Raw genomic sequence first — 20,168 nt, forward strand, 5'->3', positions numbered from 1 at the left:
AATTGCACTCTAAATCACTGAGTGCACAGATATGACAACTCCCGCAAGTTAATAAGATCTTACAAGGGGACAACATTTTTTACATTCAAGAAACAGAAAACAAAGGCATTTAAATATAGAGACATTGCTCTATTGGACATTTATTGCAACCATAATAAAATTCTTTCTTAAATACTCTTGTTGTACAGAATATTACATTGTAAGTTGATTATATCACTACCAACAGCCCATGCCCATGTTCCCATGTTCCCCTGAATAAAATAAACTATTCCAGTATCATATTCACACAGTTTGCATTGGCCCAACAAATTTCACTGTTTGACAAACTTTTTAAATAACACACATTTAGCTTAAAGTTCTTGACTTAACTTTCTTTGGAGGTACATACAAATAAATAATTAAAATAGATTTTATCAGACAATCCACACATCTCAGTTTTCCATATAAATTCTCAGAGCCAAGTCTGGTCTATTGTTACTGAAGTTAAAAAAAAATTGTCACAAAATAACTTCATCTTTCATTTTTCATTAAAATTCTCAAAGTCAAATGCAGTCTATTGGTTCTGAAGTGAAACAAGTTTCTCGACAAGCCATTTGTAGGTTTTCCTCTCATTCTCTAAAGAGTGATATTCACTAACATACTTTTTGGCATTTGTTGTGAGATGAGTGCGGAGTGATGGAGACTCCTTTAGCTCTCTTGCAAGCTGAACAAATTCCTAGAAATAAAAGAAGTAGAATAATTATGTTAGTAGTTAACCACAACCAAAACAGAATGAAATAACCACACTTAGTCCACAATTTAGTCCACTTCTGAAGTGTTTTACATATTAACTTACCTCTGGTGTATCAAAGAGAAGTCCAGACTCTCTGTGTTGAATAACTGCTGAATTCCCAGGAATGTTCCGTGCCAGCACAGGGACACCCAAATTCATGGACTGTTATTTCAAAAACACAGGGAGGCTTACTGAGCAAAAGGCTTGTTTTCGTTAAACATTACAATAATAATAATAATAATAATAATAATAATAATAATAATAATAAAAGGGACAATGATTTGATGTTTTTAAAGTACATTACACAAAAAGTACAGTGCAAGATGTGCTAGATACATAACATAATGCTTGACAATGACAGTATCTGTTGAAGTACCTCAAGAAGTGCAGAAGCCATTCCTTCACTGGTTGAACTGTTTACAACAGCAAATGAATCTTGAATAGCAGCGTGAAGATCACAAGCTGGCAATGGCTCCATAACAGCAACTCCTGGAAGCCTATTTAAAACGAATAAACAGGCATAAGCCATGAGTTTCAACAACGCAGAGCAATAATTGTTCAAAATAATTAATTCCACTCCATAGCAGATATTCTTTCTGAAAGATACTTTGTCTAATCCTTGCAGAGGAACAATTAAGTGGTCCTGTGAAATGGGTAAATGGTAACTGGTTTCTCAACATTATTTCGTACCTTTGGACTTCAGATTTGACTTTCCTTGCAAATTCAGTGTCAAGCTAAAATGAAACACTTTATTAATTAAAACTAAAAAACAACAACAACAACAAAAAGTTCACTAAAAGTAAATGAATTAAAATCATGGAAGACTACAGCTATTAGCAACTTTCGCAGTTGAAAAAAGATGGTTAACTGTTTCACTCATTCAAAAACATCTGACTCTTATGTCTAATTATCACAAGTAAATAAATTCATAAATATGCAAGATTGGTTAGGTAAGACACAAAAATATATAGAACAGCATTCATGTTAAAAAAAAATAACTGCAAGGCTTAAAAAATATTTCATGAATTAGCTTAGCATGACTTTTCTCAAAAGTCAAACAATTGAAGACTAGAAGAGTCCTGACTTGAATGTATGGTTGAATATTTCCTTACTTGCTTCAGTTCAAACTGATGAGAAAATAAATCACTCATGCTTAAATTGCTTCAATAAGTTACCCAGTAACAGCTTTTAGGAAGAACTGATGTCATAAGCTAGTCCACAAGTTCAGACCTCCTAGACCAGAAAAGAGAAGGAAACAACTTTGAGAAAGTCAACAGTCAACCTTACCTCTGGCCCAACAATTATCAAATGGATGCGGCTGTCCTCTTTGTGCCACTCTAAAGGTAAACCAATCATTGAAATGAAAGTCATAACTTGTCACGTAAATTATTGACAGATGATACCATGAGCAGAAGTCTGAACTTACAGATGGTTTTGACATTCCCACTTAAGCATAACTAAATAAATGTGTATCATATCCAGGTATCCATTACTCTAGCCAGTGAGCCCTGGGTGGGGGGGGGGGGGGGGGAGAGGGGGGAGTTGGTAAAGGGGTATGGCTGCCCACTTTTGGTTATAGATTATAAGGCTTACAGGACTGAAATTTTTAAAATCATTTCTGAAATGGTTAAACTCTATGGTTATCATAAGATGAATATATATGCCCTTTGCAAGCCAACCTGTGGGAAAACTACACTGAGTCACCAGGGTATGCCATAACTATCCTGATAGGGAAGAATTGTTGGTCACAGTCAAGTTGGTAGAGCAAGCATGTATTCATGTTATGTTTCTTTCACTTTAATGCCCCATCATCAACTTACATTACATGTATTTTATGAAATAAACTGCTTTAAAGATATTAACATCATCACAATAAAATTATTGACTGACCTGCTATTGCTCCTGCCAGGAAGAGTGGATCTTTAACTCGTCTTAAACCAGCAACTAACATGAATACAATCTGCGCAAATAAAACAGATTTCCATGTGTGTTAACTTAGCTGAAAACCCATAGACATGTTGGAATCCCGAACATAATGGTCCAGATTTCCATGCAATTTTTTAGATAATTTTTGGCTTTATTTCCACTTTGGCATACAATTTACTGTAAAATTTAAGTTTTTATAAAATAAATATACTTACCAAGTCGGGATTGTTGCCTGATTCACAACAAGTACAGCTACTTAATGCTGAAGGATGTTTCAGTGGACCTATGTACAGCAGCGAATACAGCAAAATATAACCAATTAATTTCCATGCATTCTCATTGGCCAAACTTGTCACATGGCACAAAATTGGATGGCAGTTATCAGATGATAACAGTTGTCCAATTTTTTTTTTTTTTTTGATGAAGAAAAAAACAATAACAAAGAAACAATGTCACAGTTTTACAGCTAAGTTGTCGGTAATCCAATCACAATTTAACAAAATTGAGTAAACTACTAAGCTTGCAGTTTTATGGCTGCAATTGCACTATGGCCATCACTGGCTGTTTTATCTTTTCCACAGTAAAGCAGGCATGTTTCAGAAATCAATAAATTTGGAGGGTTAAACCATTATAAAATAAATCAATCCCTTTCCAGCCTGCTGGTATGTTAGAGGATAATATCCTTGGTTTAAAGATTGTCCTCAAAATTTCACAGTTGCCCTTGAAGCTTCACTTCTTGGCAAACTGTTAAATTTTCAGGCAATTTTTCCACCTCAGGCATTATCCTCTGATCAATATACCAGCCACCTGAAGGGGTCTATTAACTAAATATATAGTAGTTTATCAGACGGTTTTATTGTCCAGGTATCTTTAATTGTCATGCATGTAATGGAAAAGAAGCCCGGGGGGTACTCCATTATGGGCTATATAGGTATGTGCGGCGCCAAAGGGTATGGTTTTTCGGCTGTTTTGGTCATAAATAGGGTATCGCTTTTAGCCATTTTGCCGCCATTTTGGTAATAAATAGGGTATAGATTTTTGCACTCTAGTCCTGGGTTCGATTTTTTTTAGAAGAAGCTACTTCAGGTCATAAATAAGGTAGGGAAAATCGCAGATCTTGGTCATAAATAGGGTAAGGGTTTTGGGAAGTGGGCTGCACACCCCTACCCAATTCCCCTACCCAATTCCCCCCCGGGAAGAGAAGGCATAAATAAATGTTAGTAATTCAATGACAAAATTTTACTATTTTCTTACTTTTGATTTTTCTCAAATATTCATGTAACTTGAATCCTGAAGGTGCAACACAAACCGCTGAATAGAAATGAGTTATGAAAAATGAATACTTGACAGTAATGTTAACAAGTAATGTTTACGCCAACAAAAGGCAATTACCAGAAACTAACAATACTTAGGAAACATCTTAACTTAGCAGGGCTTTGTGAATCCAGTCCCTGGGCTGTTTGAATAGAAATTATATAATTAAGTTTATGATTTTTTTGTTTTTCTATCGTCAGTTGGTTGTTATAATTATTCAGTTCATGTATGCAAATTAATTAAAGGGCTCAGAGCATTAAACCAACCTATGTCTCTTTTCAGATTGCTTTTTGTTGTTTCAGCTCAGATTCACTGGAGTTTTTGCATGTGGCCTTGAATTCCTTCAGGAAACATTGCTCCAATGTTTTAACCGCTGTTTTGCTTTTCGTTTTGTGATAAAAATGAAAATCTTGCCCATATAGTTTTTTTTATTGTAGCTTATAACAGTTTCATTGTTTTCAGATCAGTTTAGTTAATGGATGTTTAATTTCAATTTTGCCTCTGATATGTCTGTTGCAAACAGATGGCCTCAGAGTAATAATTTTCTCCTGTATTCATGTTCTAGTTTAATGCAAAAAAACTTATAACCAAACATAACATGATTAGTCATTTACAATGATTGAATGTTAAGGACAAACTTGTTCTACCTTGTGGCTGCAAAATGATTTTATCTCCACTTGAAGGCTGTGAAGTAAAATCATTTTTACGATAATTATTATTATTCAAAAATCAATTAAAAATCTGGTTGATCTCCACTCCTTTCTTATACACTGTAACCTTATGTAATAAGATCATGTGGAGTAAATAAAAAATACAAATACCTTTATTCAAGGTATCTATTCAAAAATTTCTAGACTAGTCCTGCAAGGGGGTGCCATCATGCACTTGACGTCTAAATAAATAAAATGAAATAAAGTTTTTACAACCAACCCAAACCTAGTAAAGAATGTCCAGGTGGTTCAGGGTATGAGCGATCACGATGCAGTTTCACGATACAAATGCAATACAAATACAAAATTATATTACACGAAATCAAACGTTCATACAAAATTCTAATTAAAGACTTTTTAAAATAACTGTTATATAGTTACTCTTCCCATAGGTCACACTAAACAGACTAGTTACTCTGACTCCTAGGTATACGTATTTACCGTCAAACAGCTAGTATACAAAAATTATCCCTCTCACCCACATCATCAGTGCTTGCTTTCTCATTGGATTGCTGAAGGCCACAAGATAACTGAAAAAAATTTTTTTGGAGAATACCATCAACAACCGATTTGGAAAATTTCTTTGCACAGAGGGAGTGAGAGAAGTGTTGTTATAACTTGACATAATTTATGAGACAAATTATGAATATCAGACAGTCCTAATGAATTTGCTTGCAAGCAAGTAGATACAATGTAAATATTATAAGCTTACTCAACACAAATTTACTATGTAGATTTTACTGGTAATTTCTTAAAAGTTGTGAACACTTTTACTAAATATACATATACCTTGCTTTTTCAACCACTCTGCTCATTGTTTCAAATTTTTCCTCATCCTTGTGATTCTCATTGAGATCTGTTCCTCCAAAAATGACAGCAAAAGGAACAGGACAATCTGGGTGATGTCACAGAGAACAAACAAACAAAAATACTTAAGTATACCATCTGCTGAGTGAAATTACAAGTTTTTGTTGGATCATTGTTTTCTTGCTTCCTTTTGGCTCAGAAAATGCCTATAATCACCAAAAAAGGATTCAAGGAATAACAGCTCTAGATTATCTGCAGGTAGCCTGGGAAGTGCTGTAAAGCACAATATGCCCCTTTTGATCTTGAAGTATCAACTAATATTGAAAGCAACCATTATCCCTGATTTTCAGAATTTTTTTAACCTTTTTTAGCTGGGCAAGTGGGAAATTTTCCAGCCTCTGCTATAACAATTTACCTATAATTATACCAAATTATAACAGAAACATCTAGTTGGAGATAAGAGAGGAGAAATTGAACATTGGTTTACCTAATAAAAGTCTGCCAGCCCTCCAGGCATGAATGCCAATGACGCATTCAAAATCATGAGTAGAAATAAACTTCCTCACTGATGAACCATTACTAAAGCAGCTGATGCATCGCAGCCAGCATTCAATGTTGCATTCACATAAACCTTTCCTGAAAAATGATAGTATTAATTTTTTCTTGCACTTCCTTGTAATGTGGTTCTAGAAATATCCATACCTCCACAAAGGAAGGTTTTTTGGGGGTTTGACCCCCTCCCCCCTCCCCACTGGAATCTAATGGATTCTGGGAACTATCAGAGCAAATTTTTAATGGCATAAGTGATAAAAGTAACATGTAAATTACTTATTAGCCAATCATGATGTTGCCATGTGGCAAAATATCTTGTTTTAATTCTATTTTCTTGTTTTCTAAAGCCTACTAGATCTTCTTGGCTTAAACAGATATATTTTTATTTTTACCACGTGATTGTAACAATTTTGTAAATAGTTTTCATTAGAGATCCTGAATGTGATATAATAAAGTTATCTTATCATATCTTGGCTTCACTTTCCTTTAAAAAGTTTGCTGTTCAGCAATAATTATTAATCAATTAATTCAATCAATCAACTGATCAGCCCCACAGATCACCAATCAAACAATCAAAAATTTAAGTAATCGTGATTCTTGCCCTATGAAGAGGAGGTACTCCCAAGAATGGACTATATGGGGAAGCCCTGCCCCGAGGGGGTCCTTTTTTAAGGAGGGTTATCTTTTGTGTCAAAACTGGTATATAAAGGGTAGACATGTAGAAGTAAGATATTACATACTATGTGAAAATATAAAAGGGTAAGGGTTTGGGCCTCGGGGCCCTCCCTGTTTAAAAACTTTCTTGATTATCCCTCAACTCCGCCTCCCCCCCCCCCCCCCCTCCGACCCGCCCCCCGAACCACCCACCACGACTGCCAAGTCTTGTTTTCTGGCATTTTTTTATATTCATTTTACTAAACACAAAATTAATAAATTGTATGTAAAATGACAGACCTAAAAACGTTCGTAAAGTAGCAAATAAATACAAAAGCCATCAATACAAAACACCTTACAACACTGATCGATTCTGGAGCAAAGATGAACTTACCGGATTCGCTCGGCAGTGGAGAAATTCCCAGTTTCTGACGTCAGTGATGCGATAAGTAAGACCTTCATAAATCTAGAGGATTATATAAACTCCTTCCATTTTTCTGCAGAATTAAAAAAAATGCCAATTTGCAACTTGAAGCAATAATATTTGCGTAATCTGAGCTAATTTATGAGCAACGTGTAAACAGCTTTGTAACCGCTCTCTATTTTGTGTGAGGTTCGATTCGGTAGCTACTTCATTTATGTTACCACAAATGGTTTAGTTCGTTGTAAACATGGCGTGCGAGCCAGAGCTGGTGAAGCACGAAGGAGGTTGCCACTGTGGAAAGGTCCGATATCAAGTGATGGCACCTGCGGTGCTACATGTTTTAGACTGCAAGTAGGTTTCTAAACTCAGGAGAGGAGAATAACCCCCGATAATTTGGGTGGGTGGGTTGGGGGCGTTTCTTGAAACCCTTACAAACACAAATTACCCTATTTCTGACCAAAATATGTAATTTTCTACCAGACCCTAGAATCGATAACCTATTTCAGACCATGCAAATTATCTAAAGCCTCTTGGTCGAAAGGCTAAGATGTAAGCCCGGGGGGGGGGGGGGGGGGAGGGGGGTACTCCCCTATATGAGCCATACGGGAACGTGCCACTGGATAGGGTATGGTTTTTGGCGTCTCTGCCCTGAACAGGGTATATAATTTCGAGCCAGTCTGTCCTGGACGTCCTAGACAGGGTATGGTTGCAAGACTGTCGTCTTGTATTTGGCAATCCGAAATCAGACACATTAGTCTGTATCTACTTTAGTGAACAATTAGTCAATTTAGTTTCCACTTAAGGTTCACCGCTGTTAATGCAAAATTTTGGGATTTTTCCCCATCACTTCTAGGAAATTACTATTGCCAGTAAACACTTGTGTAAGACAAGAGATAGATGTTGTCCTTTGTCCTAAATAGGGTCTTAAAATAGAGGGCGCTGTCCTACGCAGGGTAGGTATTTAAGGTTATTTTCGTCCTGAACAGGGTGAGGGTTTTAAAGCCCCAGCGGCACCCCTACCCCGGGGATGTAAGCAGCAATCAAGCCTTCCAACCCTAATTCACACACCCAATTGTCCAATTCCAGCCCAGCCTTTATACCGTATATCAGACCAAACTGGCTCAAAAACCATACCCTTTGGCACTGCACATACCAATAGCTATATGGGGCAGTATCCCAACTGCTGGGCCCTGGGTCCTAAACCGCTATTACTCACTTGCTATTTCCCGGGAGGCCCATATTGGATAACCAGCATAAATAGAGTTGGAGTTGACTTTCTTTATGGAAATCATTTTTAATTCCCGTTGGCAACCCTACATTGGCACCTGCAACCCAGACTCCCCCTAAACTGAGCTCTGTTATATATGAAGCACGGAGGAGGACGGCCACCAAAAATAAAAGTGAGTTTACACAACAGGACGGCTGAGGGAAGGGGACGGTGAAATATTGTTGTGTGACCAACATGACATCTTAGCATCTTCCCATTTTTAGGTGATTTTCGACTGCAACTGGTGTTCTCTAATCTGTGACAACCTGAAAACCACGACCACAATTTGCCGTCCCACCACATCAGCCGTCCTGTTGCATAAACTTGTTAAAATATTAAGAGGGATCTCAAATTTTTTTAATCTCTTTACACTGGCCAATTTTAACCTTTAGTCATCAACTCTGTTTGTAAACCAAACATTTGTTTCCACTCCCCACTGATGCTGCACCGCAGTTTCTTTAGAAAGTAACCCTCTTATTTAATTCTTCTCTAAAAGCTGCAGCATTTGTAAGAAGAAGCAAAACAGACATTTTATTGTCCCAGAGGCACATTTTACTTTGCTACAGGTAACAGGGTTAATATGACACTTATCACTTAATTTTACATTTAACGGTTGCTCTATCATTTCACAACTAGTTAATTTTAAAGGGTCAATCTTTTCCTGTGTTCAATTTGACTTTTACAGAATACTGTGTGACAGTGTGTTGAGGAAACTGTAGGCCTCTGAAGTTAATCAATTTGCGAGGCAGGCCACTTCAGAGTTAAGCATGCAGCTAATAACCTGTGACCTTAAAACAAGGTTATCGCAAACCATGCTTCAGCATATTATAAACTCTCCTGGTTTCCTAAATAAACCATACAAAAAGCTAAGGTAAACCACTGATTCTCTGTTGACTGAACTCTCTCTCTCTCTCTCTCTCTGTTTCTTAGCAGAGTCAATTAGTGATTGTTTGATTAAGATAATTGTTTATTCTTTGTCTTGTGGGTGAAAACAGAACAGTGGCTATTCTTGACTAAAAGCGATAGTGCAGTACTTTTGGTTGGAGTGACAGTTTTTTGAGGTTTTTGTCATTTTATTCATTTGAGGTTATTTTTAACCTTCTTCTTTTTCAGGGCCAAGACAACTTAACTTGCTATAGTTTCAATACCCACACTGCCAAGCATGTTTTCTGCAAGACGTGTGGCGTTCAAAGTTTCTATAGACCTCGTTCCAATCCAGATGGCTATGGAGTCATGCCACACTGTCTTGATGAAGGCACAGTAGAAGATGTAAAAATTGAGGCTTGTGATGGTCGAAACTGGGAAAATTCATTGCAGAAAATCCAGAAATCAAGGAGCGATCTAAGAAAAAGGAATGAACTGCAGCAGTACACAGCATTTCAACCCAAGATAGTTTAGAAAGCCCTACTTCTTTTTGTCACACTGACAGAGAGAAGTTCTTCATAGATAGCGTACTCTTTCACAATAATTGTAATATTAAAAGAACAGTCATTATAAGAAGACGTTTTGGGGCTTAAATTATTTACTGTCTGTATATTAAATGTACAGACAGTATGATATTTTATATGAACTGGAAGTAGATAGCTATAAGTAGGAGTTGTTTAACAAAGTAACTAAGGGTTACTCAATTCCCAAGTGATTGAAATCTGATTTCCCTGTAACTTCAAAAACTGGTTAATAATTCATAAGCCCATTGACCTATCAAATGGTCGATAATACATCACGTGCAATGACTTTATATCTCATATCCAACACGCGCTCGTGGAATAATTGTTAATTATGAACTCTATTGACACACGCTTTTCCAGAAATGTTTTTGAACCCGTTCAAAAACTTGCAGCACATGTTTTATCGGGTCTAAAACCACTCGGCTGCGCCTCCTGGTTTAAACCTGATAAAACACTCCTGCTCATGTTTTAAATATATTTACATCAAACTTATTTAACAAGGAAGACTGGCACTATTTACAGTAGACCTGCACATTTCAAAAGCTCTATTTTCACTGGACCCTGATAACCTGCAGCTGCATTGTTTTTTAGGGTTGGGAGCATTGTTCTGTTGTTCATTCTTTTGTCCTTCCGATGAACCATGTAAGATGTTGCAAATGGTGCAGGCCGCCCCACTATTAACAGATTACAGTTAAGTCACTCTAGAGGAGTGGTAAATGGTTAGTCTTTCACCAGATTAAAAATCTGTCAAAAATTTACTCAAATTTTACAGGTCTAACAATCTAGATTTCTTTTGCAAGGCTAAAGAAGTCTTTGCACACAGAAAAGAATACTTAAGTGTTGTAGTTTTGCAAAGTCTCAAATATACCACTTGCTACTTGTTATTCTCTGGATTTTTTTTTAAGAAATGTATAAAAATACTATAATTTTAAGAAGAACTTGTGTTTTAAACTTGGCCCCAGTTATAATATCATTTACAAAACGTTTTTGTGTGAATGTCCACTCATTGCATGTCAACTGAGGATAAAAGGCAGACTGAGTCACTCTTATTTGTGTGAGATACAAATAAACATTTGTAACTTTCTAAGGTTATTCTAGTTTTATCTCATCTGAATGTACATGCTGATGACGACCTCCTCAGTCCCTTGGACCATCTGAGAATCAGGCTTCTTCAGGAACTGATTATTAGCCATTCATTTGGGAATAAATAGAAAGCAAGAATTTACATATTTTATGAGTGACATGAACAGTTTCCATGAATTACAAAATGTTTTCAGTCATGTTTGCTGCCTTGGGATTTTCTTCCAAGTATTTCTGCCATTTTGACCAATCCAGGGCATCACAAGGAATGATGTCAGCTCTTTTGACAGTTCCTTCATCTAAGCAGTAAAGTGAAATGCCACACCCATTTGGATTGGTGCGAGGATAGTAGAAGGAGTGGACTCCACATGTTTTACAAAAGAAGTGCTTGGCTTGATGCGTGTTGAATGTGTAACAACAAAGGTTGTCCTCACCCTAAAGAGAAAATAAAAAGTGGTGATTTACTGAACCAGATAAAACAGGAACGACTAGGTAACTCTTGTGAATTTTTGGGTGTGGGTGTGTCACTGGGACACTGAAACCCTTTCCCTATACCAGACCATGTTCAGCCTCATTTGCCATGGCCAAAATTTGAAATAAGCTGACCCCCCCCCCCCCCCTCCCCTTACGATCTCCTCTCTCTCGGGTGAATATAAAGACAACAGAGGTTAAAGATGGTGTTGATCATGTTGATCCGTCCTCATTTTTACAATCTTGCTGATTATTTAGAATCAAAGTTGAACTGCCCTTGGCTACCTCATTACAATACAACACCAGTGTCACTGGAATTATATGAACAGCTTGTACATGAATACGCCCTCTCGAGTAAGCGTCGGGGTAAGCGTCCCCCTTCAATTAATTAGCCCTGCCTGCTTTATAGTATGGGAAGATTACCTGTAACAATTTGAAATTCTCTTTTGGAATTAGAAATGGTTTCATTCCTTTCTTCACGCATATAGAACAGCTGAAGAATAGAACATATAGAAGTAAGTTTCTCCGTAGAATATAGAAGTTTGCATCGCATTCAAGCTAAAAATACGTCACTAACTTGCAGTCGTAAACCCTCAATTCGGCCTTGGCTTGAACTTCGAACCTGACGTTTCCACAATGACATCCTCCAGTGTGTTTAACAAGATTTGCAGACATGATAATCCAGCTGACCTGTCGTTAATAGAGAGTTTACACAAAGTATAGTGTGGCGTCCGAGGGGCGGACGTACAGGACGTCAAAATGTTCTTGTGTGACCAACGTGACAGCTCGTTATTTCTGCATTTCACGCAATCTTCTTCTCATAAAATAGCCGACGTCTGGGCAATTTAAACAACAGATTGCTTCAAAATACCTTAGAAATTAGCTGTCATGCTGGTCGCCGTTTACCGTCTTCTTTTCTGTGCCGTTCTTTTACGTAAACCACACCCAACGAAGGGACGCCGAAATGCTGGGTTTCTGTTGCTGAAACTGGAAAGATTGTTAAACTAAGTGGGTAAATCAGACAACAGTCATTGGCAATGTGATGTTTCTCATGAAATGTTGGCCAGGGCTTAACCATCAGTAGTGGTGTCGCGTGACACAGGAAGAAACGCTGTCACGCTAAACCATACCACTGTTGCCCGAATACTATGACCTCTCCACTCTGTACTCTATTGTAAAATAGCTTACCATGTTCCAAAAGCGCATCCCGCCAAAACATCCATTCTTTAAAGACTGCATCACTCAAGCCGGACAAAATGAGTAAAATTTCCCTACTAATGACCGTGGAGAGGGGGAGGGGGAGGGGAGTAGGAGTAGGGTAGGGGGGGTTGGGCACTATTGGAATTTACTCACCGATGCGTTAGATAGCAGTTGACGAGTAAGAGACCAGCCCAGACCAGACCTCAGGGGTGCAGAGCCAGCGAGACTTTCAGCGATCTTTCCCTACATCCATTCCCTCTTCAATTGAGCCTTCCAAATGGAAGGATTGTCTCAGGGGTTGCAGAGGGATGTGGCAATTTGACCAACAAATAAAAAAAATCATCTTAGTTCTACAGCAGGAGGCTTTCAATTTAAAAATAAAAATTAAAAAGTCACAGGACAGCTGACATAGTTGAACACCACGCAGCGATGTCAGAAATTATTTTATTAGATGTTACAGCTGCATCCAGCTTTCTCTAGCTGCACAACACCTCACTCAGTGAAAGCCAAGGACATGGCAATGAAATATGGTAATTGGAAAATCGGTGACAGGAATTTTTCTCTGACAATTTTATTTTTATTTAACTACTTCATATACAAAACCAGTACACAATTACTGGTCTCTATATTTAAGTTATAAATGTCCAATACATGCGATTTACAAAAACTACCATTATCAGGCAAAAAACATTATCTGGCACAGAGATCCTTCCCTGGAACTTAGAAATCAAGAAACCACTTCATTACTTCACAAGGCAATTATTTTGATTTTCAGTGCAAAAGGTGAAATGGGTGGAATTGAGAAACCATTGAAAGTTTTAGAACCCTTGTAAAATTATTCTCCAGATATCACTGGAAGCTCCAAAGAATTTCCAAACTTTATCAGTTGCCGTTGAAGTTTCTATGTTCCAGTTTATTCAAAATGACAGTATTGAAAAGCAAAAGCTACCAAACATTAGATGTGAGGGCTTTCTGAGGTTTGATTGCCTAAACAAACCATAGCTACATGCACTGTACCTTTGGTTCAAGTGATCATTTTCAAACGTTTTATGATTCACACCAGCTGTTTTATGCATATATATGATAAATTTGACTACAAATATAAAAGAGACAATCCACTCACTATTCCTCATAGATACATTTCCTAGTGTTGAAATACCACCATGTAACAGCATATACTTAACTAGTTTTAATTCAACTGAGTTACCCTATCTGTTAAATGTTTTACATTAAGAACCATTATGTTTTACAATTAAGTTACCCTACTGCATTTAATGATTGAAAATTGTACAAGCTTGGCTAACTACAATTTTTTTTTTATGAAGGGTGGGGAAAGGGGGGGGGGGGCAGATAAGCTATACAGGTATGTGCAGCGTCAAAGGGTATGGTTTTTTTTAGATTTTTTGGTCTCAAATAGAGTCTAGATTTTAACCATTTTGGTTTGAAAGTCTGAAAATTGGTATGGATTCTAGTTTTCAGAATACCAGGAAGTTGCATATTTTCGTTTGAAATACTGGGTCAGGGTTTCAAAAGCTGAGCTGCACACGCCCACCAAAAATTTAGAGGAGTAAGGAAAGAACCAACTCCTTTTGATTTTCATGATCTATTAACATTGAGTGACGCATAAATTATTCGCACATCACTGACAAGACAACAACAATGAAAGAAAATAATGAAGAGGAGAAGGGGAGCTTTCATATCCCAAACTAAGCCATAATGAAACTACTTTACACTATCTATCAATTCTATCAATAAAAACATAGTCCTGTTATCGCTAGCTCTTAATGGTAAGACATTGTTCAAAAATATCCTCTTCCCCTAAGCAAGCAGGGTTTTTGCCATTGTTTTACTGAAGAGAAAATGGTTGGGTTGCTGATTGGGGCCATCATATTATGACATTTTAGAACTTCTAACATATACCCCCAAATACGTAAAAGATATATCTTAATAAATGTTCCCATTGTAACTAAATCTGCATGCTCTTATTGGACAAAATGCACTACGAGGTAAAAAAGACGGCAGTATCAGAGGACATACTTTGTCACATTTGATATAACAAAGCGAACATTTGAGAACTCATGGAGTTCTAGTTCTTTACTTTCCAAAAAAAAAAAAATGTATTTTTTATAGTGGAAATGCACTTAGCTACCCAAAGCTAGTTCACAGGCATTCCACTCAGAAATAATGGTAAGCAAATAATAATCAAATTAAACATATCAGGTTAAAAATCCCAACTGGCAGGAGGCAAACCAGCTCACTATATACAAGCGTGGCTTGAACCCGAGATCTCCGGATTTCAAGTCCAGTGCCCTAAACCCCTGGACCATGCCACCTCCTTAAAAAATAATCACACTGTAACTTGTGCCTATTATGAACTTTGCATTATTTTGTTTACATGCATTTTCTGACTTATCACTATGGCTCTGGCTTGTCGCTATGCAACTGTTAATTTTTATGATAATCTGTCTGGCTCGAGCACCATCCTTTGAAATGCCAGCCACCTGAATGGGTTTATTTACTAATTAACCACAATTTGTTTTCTACCGTTTGACCATCTCACTTTTCTATTTCTAACTCTTTTGGTCAACTGCTGCTGACTGCAATGTTAATATATACAAGCATGCATTTGCAGAAGGAAGGAAATGATAAATTCATTTCAAATCAACAATATTTGAAAAAATTTACATGGAACAAACTGTTATACATAGCTTCCATGGATAACCATCTCCTTGCTGAAACTCCATAATACAGATATGGGTGACACCTATTTATGAGTAGTTAATTTTGGTCCAAAAAAGACAATAATTAAGCAGCTGTCACCAATATGGCAACATACCACTTCTCGCAATGTCCATTATTTTTTCTTCTTTTTCATGTCGGTCACCTACCCCAGAGATCTAGTGTTCGCTCTGTCAACACAGCACCCTAGCTACCTTCCATATGACATCAATAAATGCAATGAAAGACAAGCTTTAACAAAGTCAAATCTTTCTACGACTTAGCTATGTTACACCTTATTGTTTGCAACAACATATTTACTTCACTCTGAAAAGCCACTGTGGTATAGTGCTATGTTTGATACACAACACATACACAGCTTGAGTTAAGTAAATGATTCTACTGAATGCAAGGTAAAATAAATCATAACAAGGAGTTAGTATTCAGCAACATACAGCAAAATTTCAAATAAGTGCCTCCAAAATTACCCTCCATCCCCCAACATTTTGTCGGGGGAGGGGTACAACAGGTGCTTTGAAATCCGACGGGATTTCTTGTTCATATAAGAACTACATCTTGAATGCAGATCGGTTGATACCTGTACACAAAAAACAGGAGCAGCTCTAATGCAGACACCCTATAAAAGACAGACACTTCTATATAATTTATAAAACACACACACATAATAGGAACACCAGAGGAACTTTCCAATTACCCAAACCTTTCCGTTAAACCAGTTGAAATAAAAATGGAACACATGGATCAAATGGAAATTTTCGAAAAGAAATGTCCAAGCTTTGGAGGCACTCCATTCAAATAAGCTGAAACAGAAACTATCTTGTCACTTCCCCAAAATTTCAATTTCCATTTTCTTGCCAATCCAGGCAGTTGCCCATACCTGAGGAATTAAACAAAGGGTCTCCTTTGCAGCTGTTGTTTGGGCTTATCACACAACAAGCCCAAACGACGGCTGGAAAGGACACTATGTACCAGATATAAAGAAAGCCTTTCCATTTGACATGGCAAGTTTCCACAATTTCCAACTGAAAATTTTGGCCCAATGGAAAGCTCCCCTGTACACCACACCCACTTGACTAACCTGAGTGGTGAGTGAGTCCATCAAGGGGAAGGGGGGGGAGGGGGGAAGGTATTAAGTTAAGAAGTGAGTGATGCAACTAGAACTTAGGATTTTATCCTTTACATTTTTTTTTATCTTTTGAGGCCCCCACCTCAACCCCCTGGAATTTGTAATCCCTCCTGTGGGGGGGAGGAGGAGGCTAGGTATATTTTCTGGACCTACACAAAACAGACACTTGCATACTACTTTATGAATTTTTATAACATGGGCACCTCCAAAATGTGGACACCACCATAACAAAGACACAGCTATAATATTTAAAAGACATTTCTATAATATCAGCAGCAGGACGAACAGGCCAGTGCCTGTGTTTTGAAGACCTGCCTGAAGCAACTCCTGGTCACACAACTGGTGCCTGCGGCGGTCTAGGAGTACTGCCATCTACAACAGTCACATCCACATCATCGTCATCAGACTGAGGAATTTCCATTTGAGAACCTCGTCTTTGGTATGTAGCTCCTGGTAATGACGGCTTGCCACATGGGCATATTCCTTGCATCACCATCACCATTGCCTTCCTGTACTTCCTTAGGCGCCATGCGAATACAAACGGGTCAAGAACGAATTTCCACAGCAAGAAGAATTGGGAGACAACAACTGCAATAAAAACTTCAAATGTCAAGTCGTACAGGACTACGATGAATAGCGAGATACAGAGAGGCCACACGGTGACAATCAGAACAAGTGTCAAAATAATTGTGCCATACACAACGTCCTTTTCTGCCTGACGACGCTGTTTCTCTGATTCCGTCTGCTCAACAGAAGGTCCTTGTCCTTCACTGTTCTCCTCCGGGTCTGCAGAACGATGACGCTGGGTCAGCTTGCGGAACTCGTAGAAAATGAGGAAGTAGAGTATTACAAGTGCCAGTGTCAGAATTGTGTTGTGGACAACCAGATCAATGAAATAATGCAAAAACTTGTTGATGCCAGTAATTTCTGGCAACACAGCAAAGACTATGGAATAAACGAAGATGAAAATCACTCCAAACAACGCTGATTTCGGGCTGACAGCTTTATCGTAAAATCTGGGGTGCTTGATTAGCCAATACTGGACTATTCCCAGGGCTAACATGATCAGGAACGAGCTGGTGATGGTGACAAAACTGAACGCTTCTGCAAAGCGATAAAATCTTCGTAAAGACGTGTTCCAATCCGAGACAAATGACAACGCCGTGACGACCACAAAAGCAGGCTCCACAATCAAACCCGTGAGGAAGTTTGCGGTTGTCAAACCAGCGATGAAAATTGCAGATGGCGTTCGCAGGCACTTCAGAGGATCTTTGTAGAAAGTTAACAGAAACAGGCCGTTGCTTAGTGTAGTTGCCACAGCTAAGAAAGAAATCCCAAAAAGAAAAACTCCCATTAAGCTGGATTCGTTATCGGAATAATCATCAGAAGCTGAAGTAGTGTTTGTCAAATTCGCCGTCGCGTTCATGTTGGTTGATCGAAGATGCCCAGTCTCTCGGATTGCAAACTTCTCCGACAGTCTCCTCTAGTTACTTCTTCTGATGTAAAGCAGTATTATTTAAAGTTCTTGCGACGCTTCAACGAAAACTCTTTAAGCAGGGAAGTAAATTTCTGGCTCAAAGAAGTAGCCTTGCAGCCCCGGCTTGCAGCAAAGTAAGAGCTTCGAATATCCGCCCACGGAGAGAGCGCCTGAAACTTTGCTTCCTAAGTAGGGTGGACAGGGTGAGGTTTTTCCCTAACGTAATAATTTTGTAAACTCTGTCATGAGTTTTTCGTTTTCGTGACTAAATGAGTCCTTTGAAAAGAGTTACTTGAATAAATTGCTAGTAATGTTCTGGAATTTCAAAAAACAGATAAAAAACATACTAGCCTCGCTAACCCTCTCACCCTAGGGGGTAAGACGATGATTATCCACGATTGTCACGTGACGAATTGAGTCCGGGGAATCCAGTCTCTCGCACAGCTACCTGCACCTGATCAATCAAGAAATCAATCTTTATTTGCCCATAAATATATTTTGTATGTTTACAACGATACAGTCTATAATAATTATTCCTTATGGAGCAGGGCTCTCAACAAACCCTTGTGGGCTCAACAGGGAGAGCGCGCCCCTATTACAATATTTATGCTGCATTACCAGGAGCCCAATAGATAATTCATGTCTGTATTGTAAAGCTAAGACAATATGTCTTATGTCAAATGTCAAATGACGCCATAGTAGCTCATAGTGAAAATGGCCTATTTTTGCTTTTATAAGGAAGCCTTATGTAGTACAGTACTGTACGACATAACTGTCCGTGGGGCTATAGTCCGTCTGCCAGGTGCGGCGCAGGCGAACCGGGCATGGTACCGAGATTTTTGCTCGTGCATCAGCAGAAACCTTCCAGGCACCTAGTCTGGCCTAAAGCTTTGTTCACCCTTGGTGCCCGAGTTCGATTCTCGTACAATTTTTTTTTGTTGTTCCCACAGAACAATTTGCGCATGGAGCCTTTGCGAGAGCACTTGAAGGTCGAGATTCGGGCGCTAAAGTTGGGCGCCGGTTCCCAGTGCACACGCGTTTTGCTCAGTTCCGAGACACTTTACCAACAGACTGCTGGTAGATACGATAACTCTCCAGCCATTTTCTAACTCAAAACTCAAGTTCCAAAACAGGATCAATTCATGGAAGTTTCGAGTGACCGACCTAGAGGAGAGGCCAGGGCCCCCTCCCCCTCCACCCTTAATTTTTAAACCAAAACCGAGGCTCTTACGACCGAGGCGCCGTGATAGTTCGTTTCACGATGAGATTCGAGTCGAGCGTTCAAGAGCGGTTCCCAGTATCTGAAGGTCTGGATCCGCCACCGTTAACTGGTCATAACAAGTTTGTTCGAGGAGGATCCACATTGTCTAGGGTGGGGGGGGGGGGGGGTTATCTAAGCCACCACCTATCTCATGAAACTTACCGACAAAATGTTTTGGCTTTAAAATTTGAGTTGAGACAGAAATATTCAGCTGGCAAGAGTCAGCATTGCTAGGTAAACAAGTGAAATTTGAATCTCACTGTCATTTTTTACTGCTGGATAGAGGGGTGGCTACGTAACAAAGACACCAACTTTTGAGGTTGAGGAAGGTGAGTGCAGGTACAGGCCACCATCTATTTTGTGGCTTGGTAGGTCCTGTTCGAGTATAGTAGTTTTGACCACTTCCCTAACAATCAAACTGAACGTTCGCACAAAATGAGACTGTTCGAAAAACAAACAAAATGAGATTATCATTCTTTGACGCTCTTTCGGATCCATTTTTAATAAAACTCTAGTTTTGTGATATTTACATAATTTAAATATTTGAACAAGAGGACCGACGGCTGAAAATCAATCTGAAAACTGGAATAAAAGCGGCGAATAATCTCCGAGAAAAATTAAGAGCTTTTCTTTTAAACTGCGTTTACTAATGAGATTCTGTGAAATGAATACTGGGGCAAGGCATCCGGCAAATTCTGTAAATAATTTGTTTGTCCAAGGTCAAATGTGCCGATGAAGCAATTAAATAGGACGAGATTTTAACTCAAATGCGCGCTGTTTTAATACTTTGTAAATTTATTAATTTTTTCCTGGTCTTTAACAAGAATACTGCATGATTTTGCGTAATGGAAAACAAAAATATTCAAGATAGGGGAAAAGAGATATTGAAAACACATTTACAATCTTTTCCGATCTCAAACGTCAATACATACGGAATAAA

The 20,168-nt window shown here is 38.3% G+C and overlaps 3 protein-coding genes and 1 pseudogene across 4 annotated transcripts; 1 reads left to right on the forward strand and 3 right to left on the reverse strand.

Annotated features, from left to right (window-relative positions):
* Positions 1-498: 498 nt before the first annotated feature.
* Positions 499-7,324, reverse strand: LOC146452701 (glycosyltransferase 1 domain-containing protein 1-like). Its single transcript, XM_085097698.1, has 13 exons — positions 7,130-7,324; positions 6,017-6,165; positions 5,512-5,617; positions 5,201-5,252; positions 4,660-4,696; positions 3,953-4,009; positions 2,914-2,981; positions 2,663-2,732; positions 2,060-2,109; positions 1,463-1,506; positions 1,149-1,269; positions 836-934; positions 499-715 (listed from the first exon to the last, which is right to left on the reverse strand). The coding sequence occupies exons 1-13, from the start codon at positions 7,195-7,197 to the stop codon at positions 554-556; spliced, it is 1,083 nt and encodes a 360-aa protein (XP_084953824.1). The 5' UTR covers positions 7,198-7,324; the 3' UTR covers positions 499-553.
* Positions 7,325-7,341: 17 nt separating this feature from the next.
* Positions 7,342-10,966, forward strand: LOC146452702 (centromere protein V-like; annotated as a pseudogene). The gene is made up of 3 exons (XR_014859712.1): positions 7,342-7,510; positions 8,923-8,992; positions 9,540-10,966. The product of XR_014859712.1 is annotated as a centromere protein V-like (transcript).
* Positions 10,507-12,354, reverse strand: LOC146452703 (centromere protein V-like). The gene is made up of 3 exons (XM_085097699.1): positions 12,003-12,354; positions 11,849-11,918; positions 10,507-11,389 (listed from the first exon to the last, which is right to left on the reverse strand). Exons 1-3 carry the CDS (start codon positions 12,098-12,100, stop codon positions 11,135-11,137), a joined length of 423 nt encoding a protein of 140 aa, XP_084953825.1. The 5' UTR covers positions 12,101-12,354; the 3' UTR covers positions 10,507-11,134.
* A 678-nt stretch (positions 12,355-13,032) lies between these two features.
* On the reverse strand, positions 13,033-18,397 carry LOC146452704 (uncharacterized). Its single transcript, XM_085097697.1, has one exon. It carries the CDS (start codon positions 17,914-17,916, stop codon positions 16,822-16,824), a length of 1,095 nt encoding a protein of 364 aa, XP_084953823.1. The 5' UTR covers positions 17,917-18,397; the 3' UTR covers positions 13,033-16,821.
* Positions 18,398-20,168: the final 1,771 nt, after the last annotated feature.

The sequence above is a fragment of the Pavona decussata genome, unplaced genomic scaffold (assembly GCF_977016875.1).
Source record: "Pavona decussata unplaced genomic scaffold, jaPavDecu1.1 SCAFFOLD_366, whole genome shotgun sequence".
In the NCBI taxonomy this organism is placed as follows: domain Eukaryota; kingdom Metazoa; phylum Cnidaria; class Anthozoa; order Scleractinia; family Agariciidae; genus Pavona; species Pavona decussata.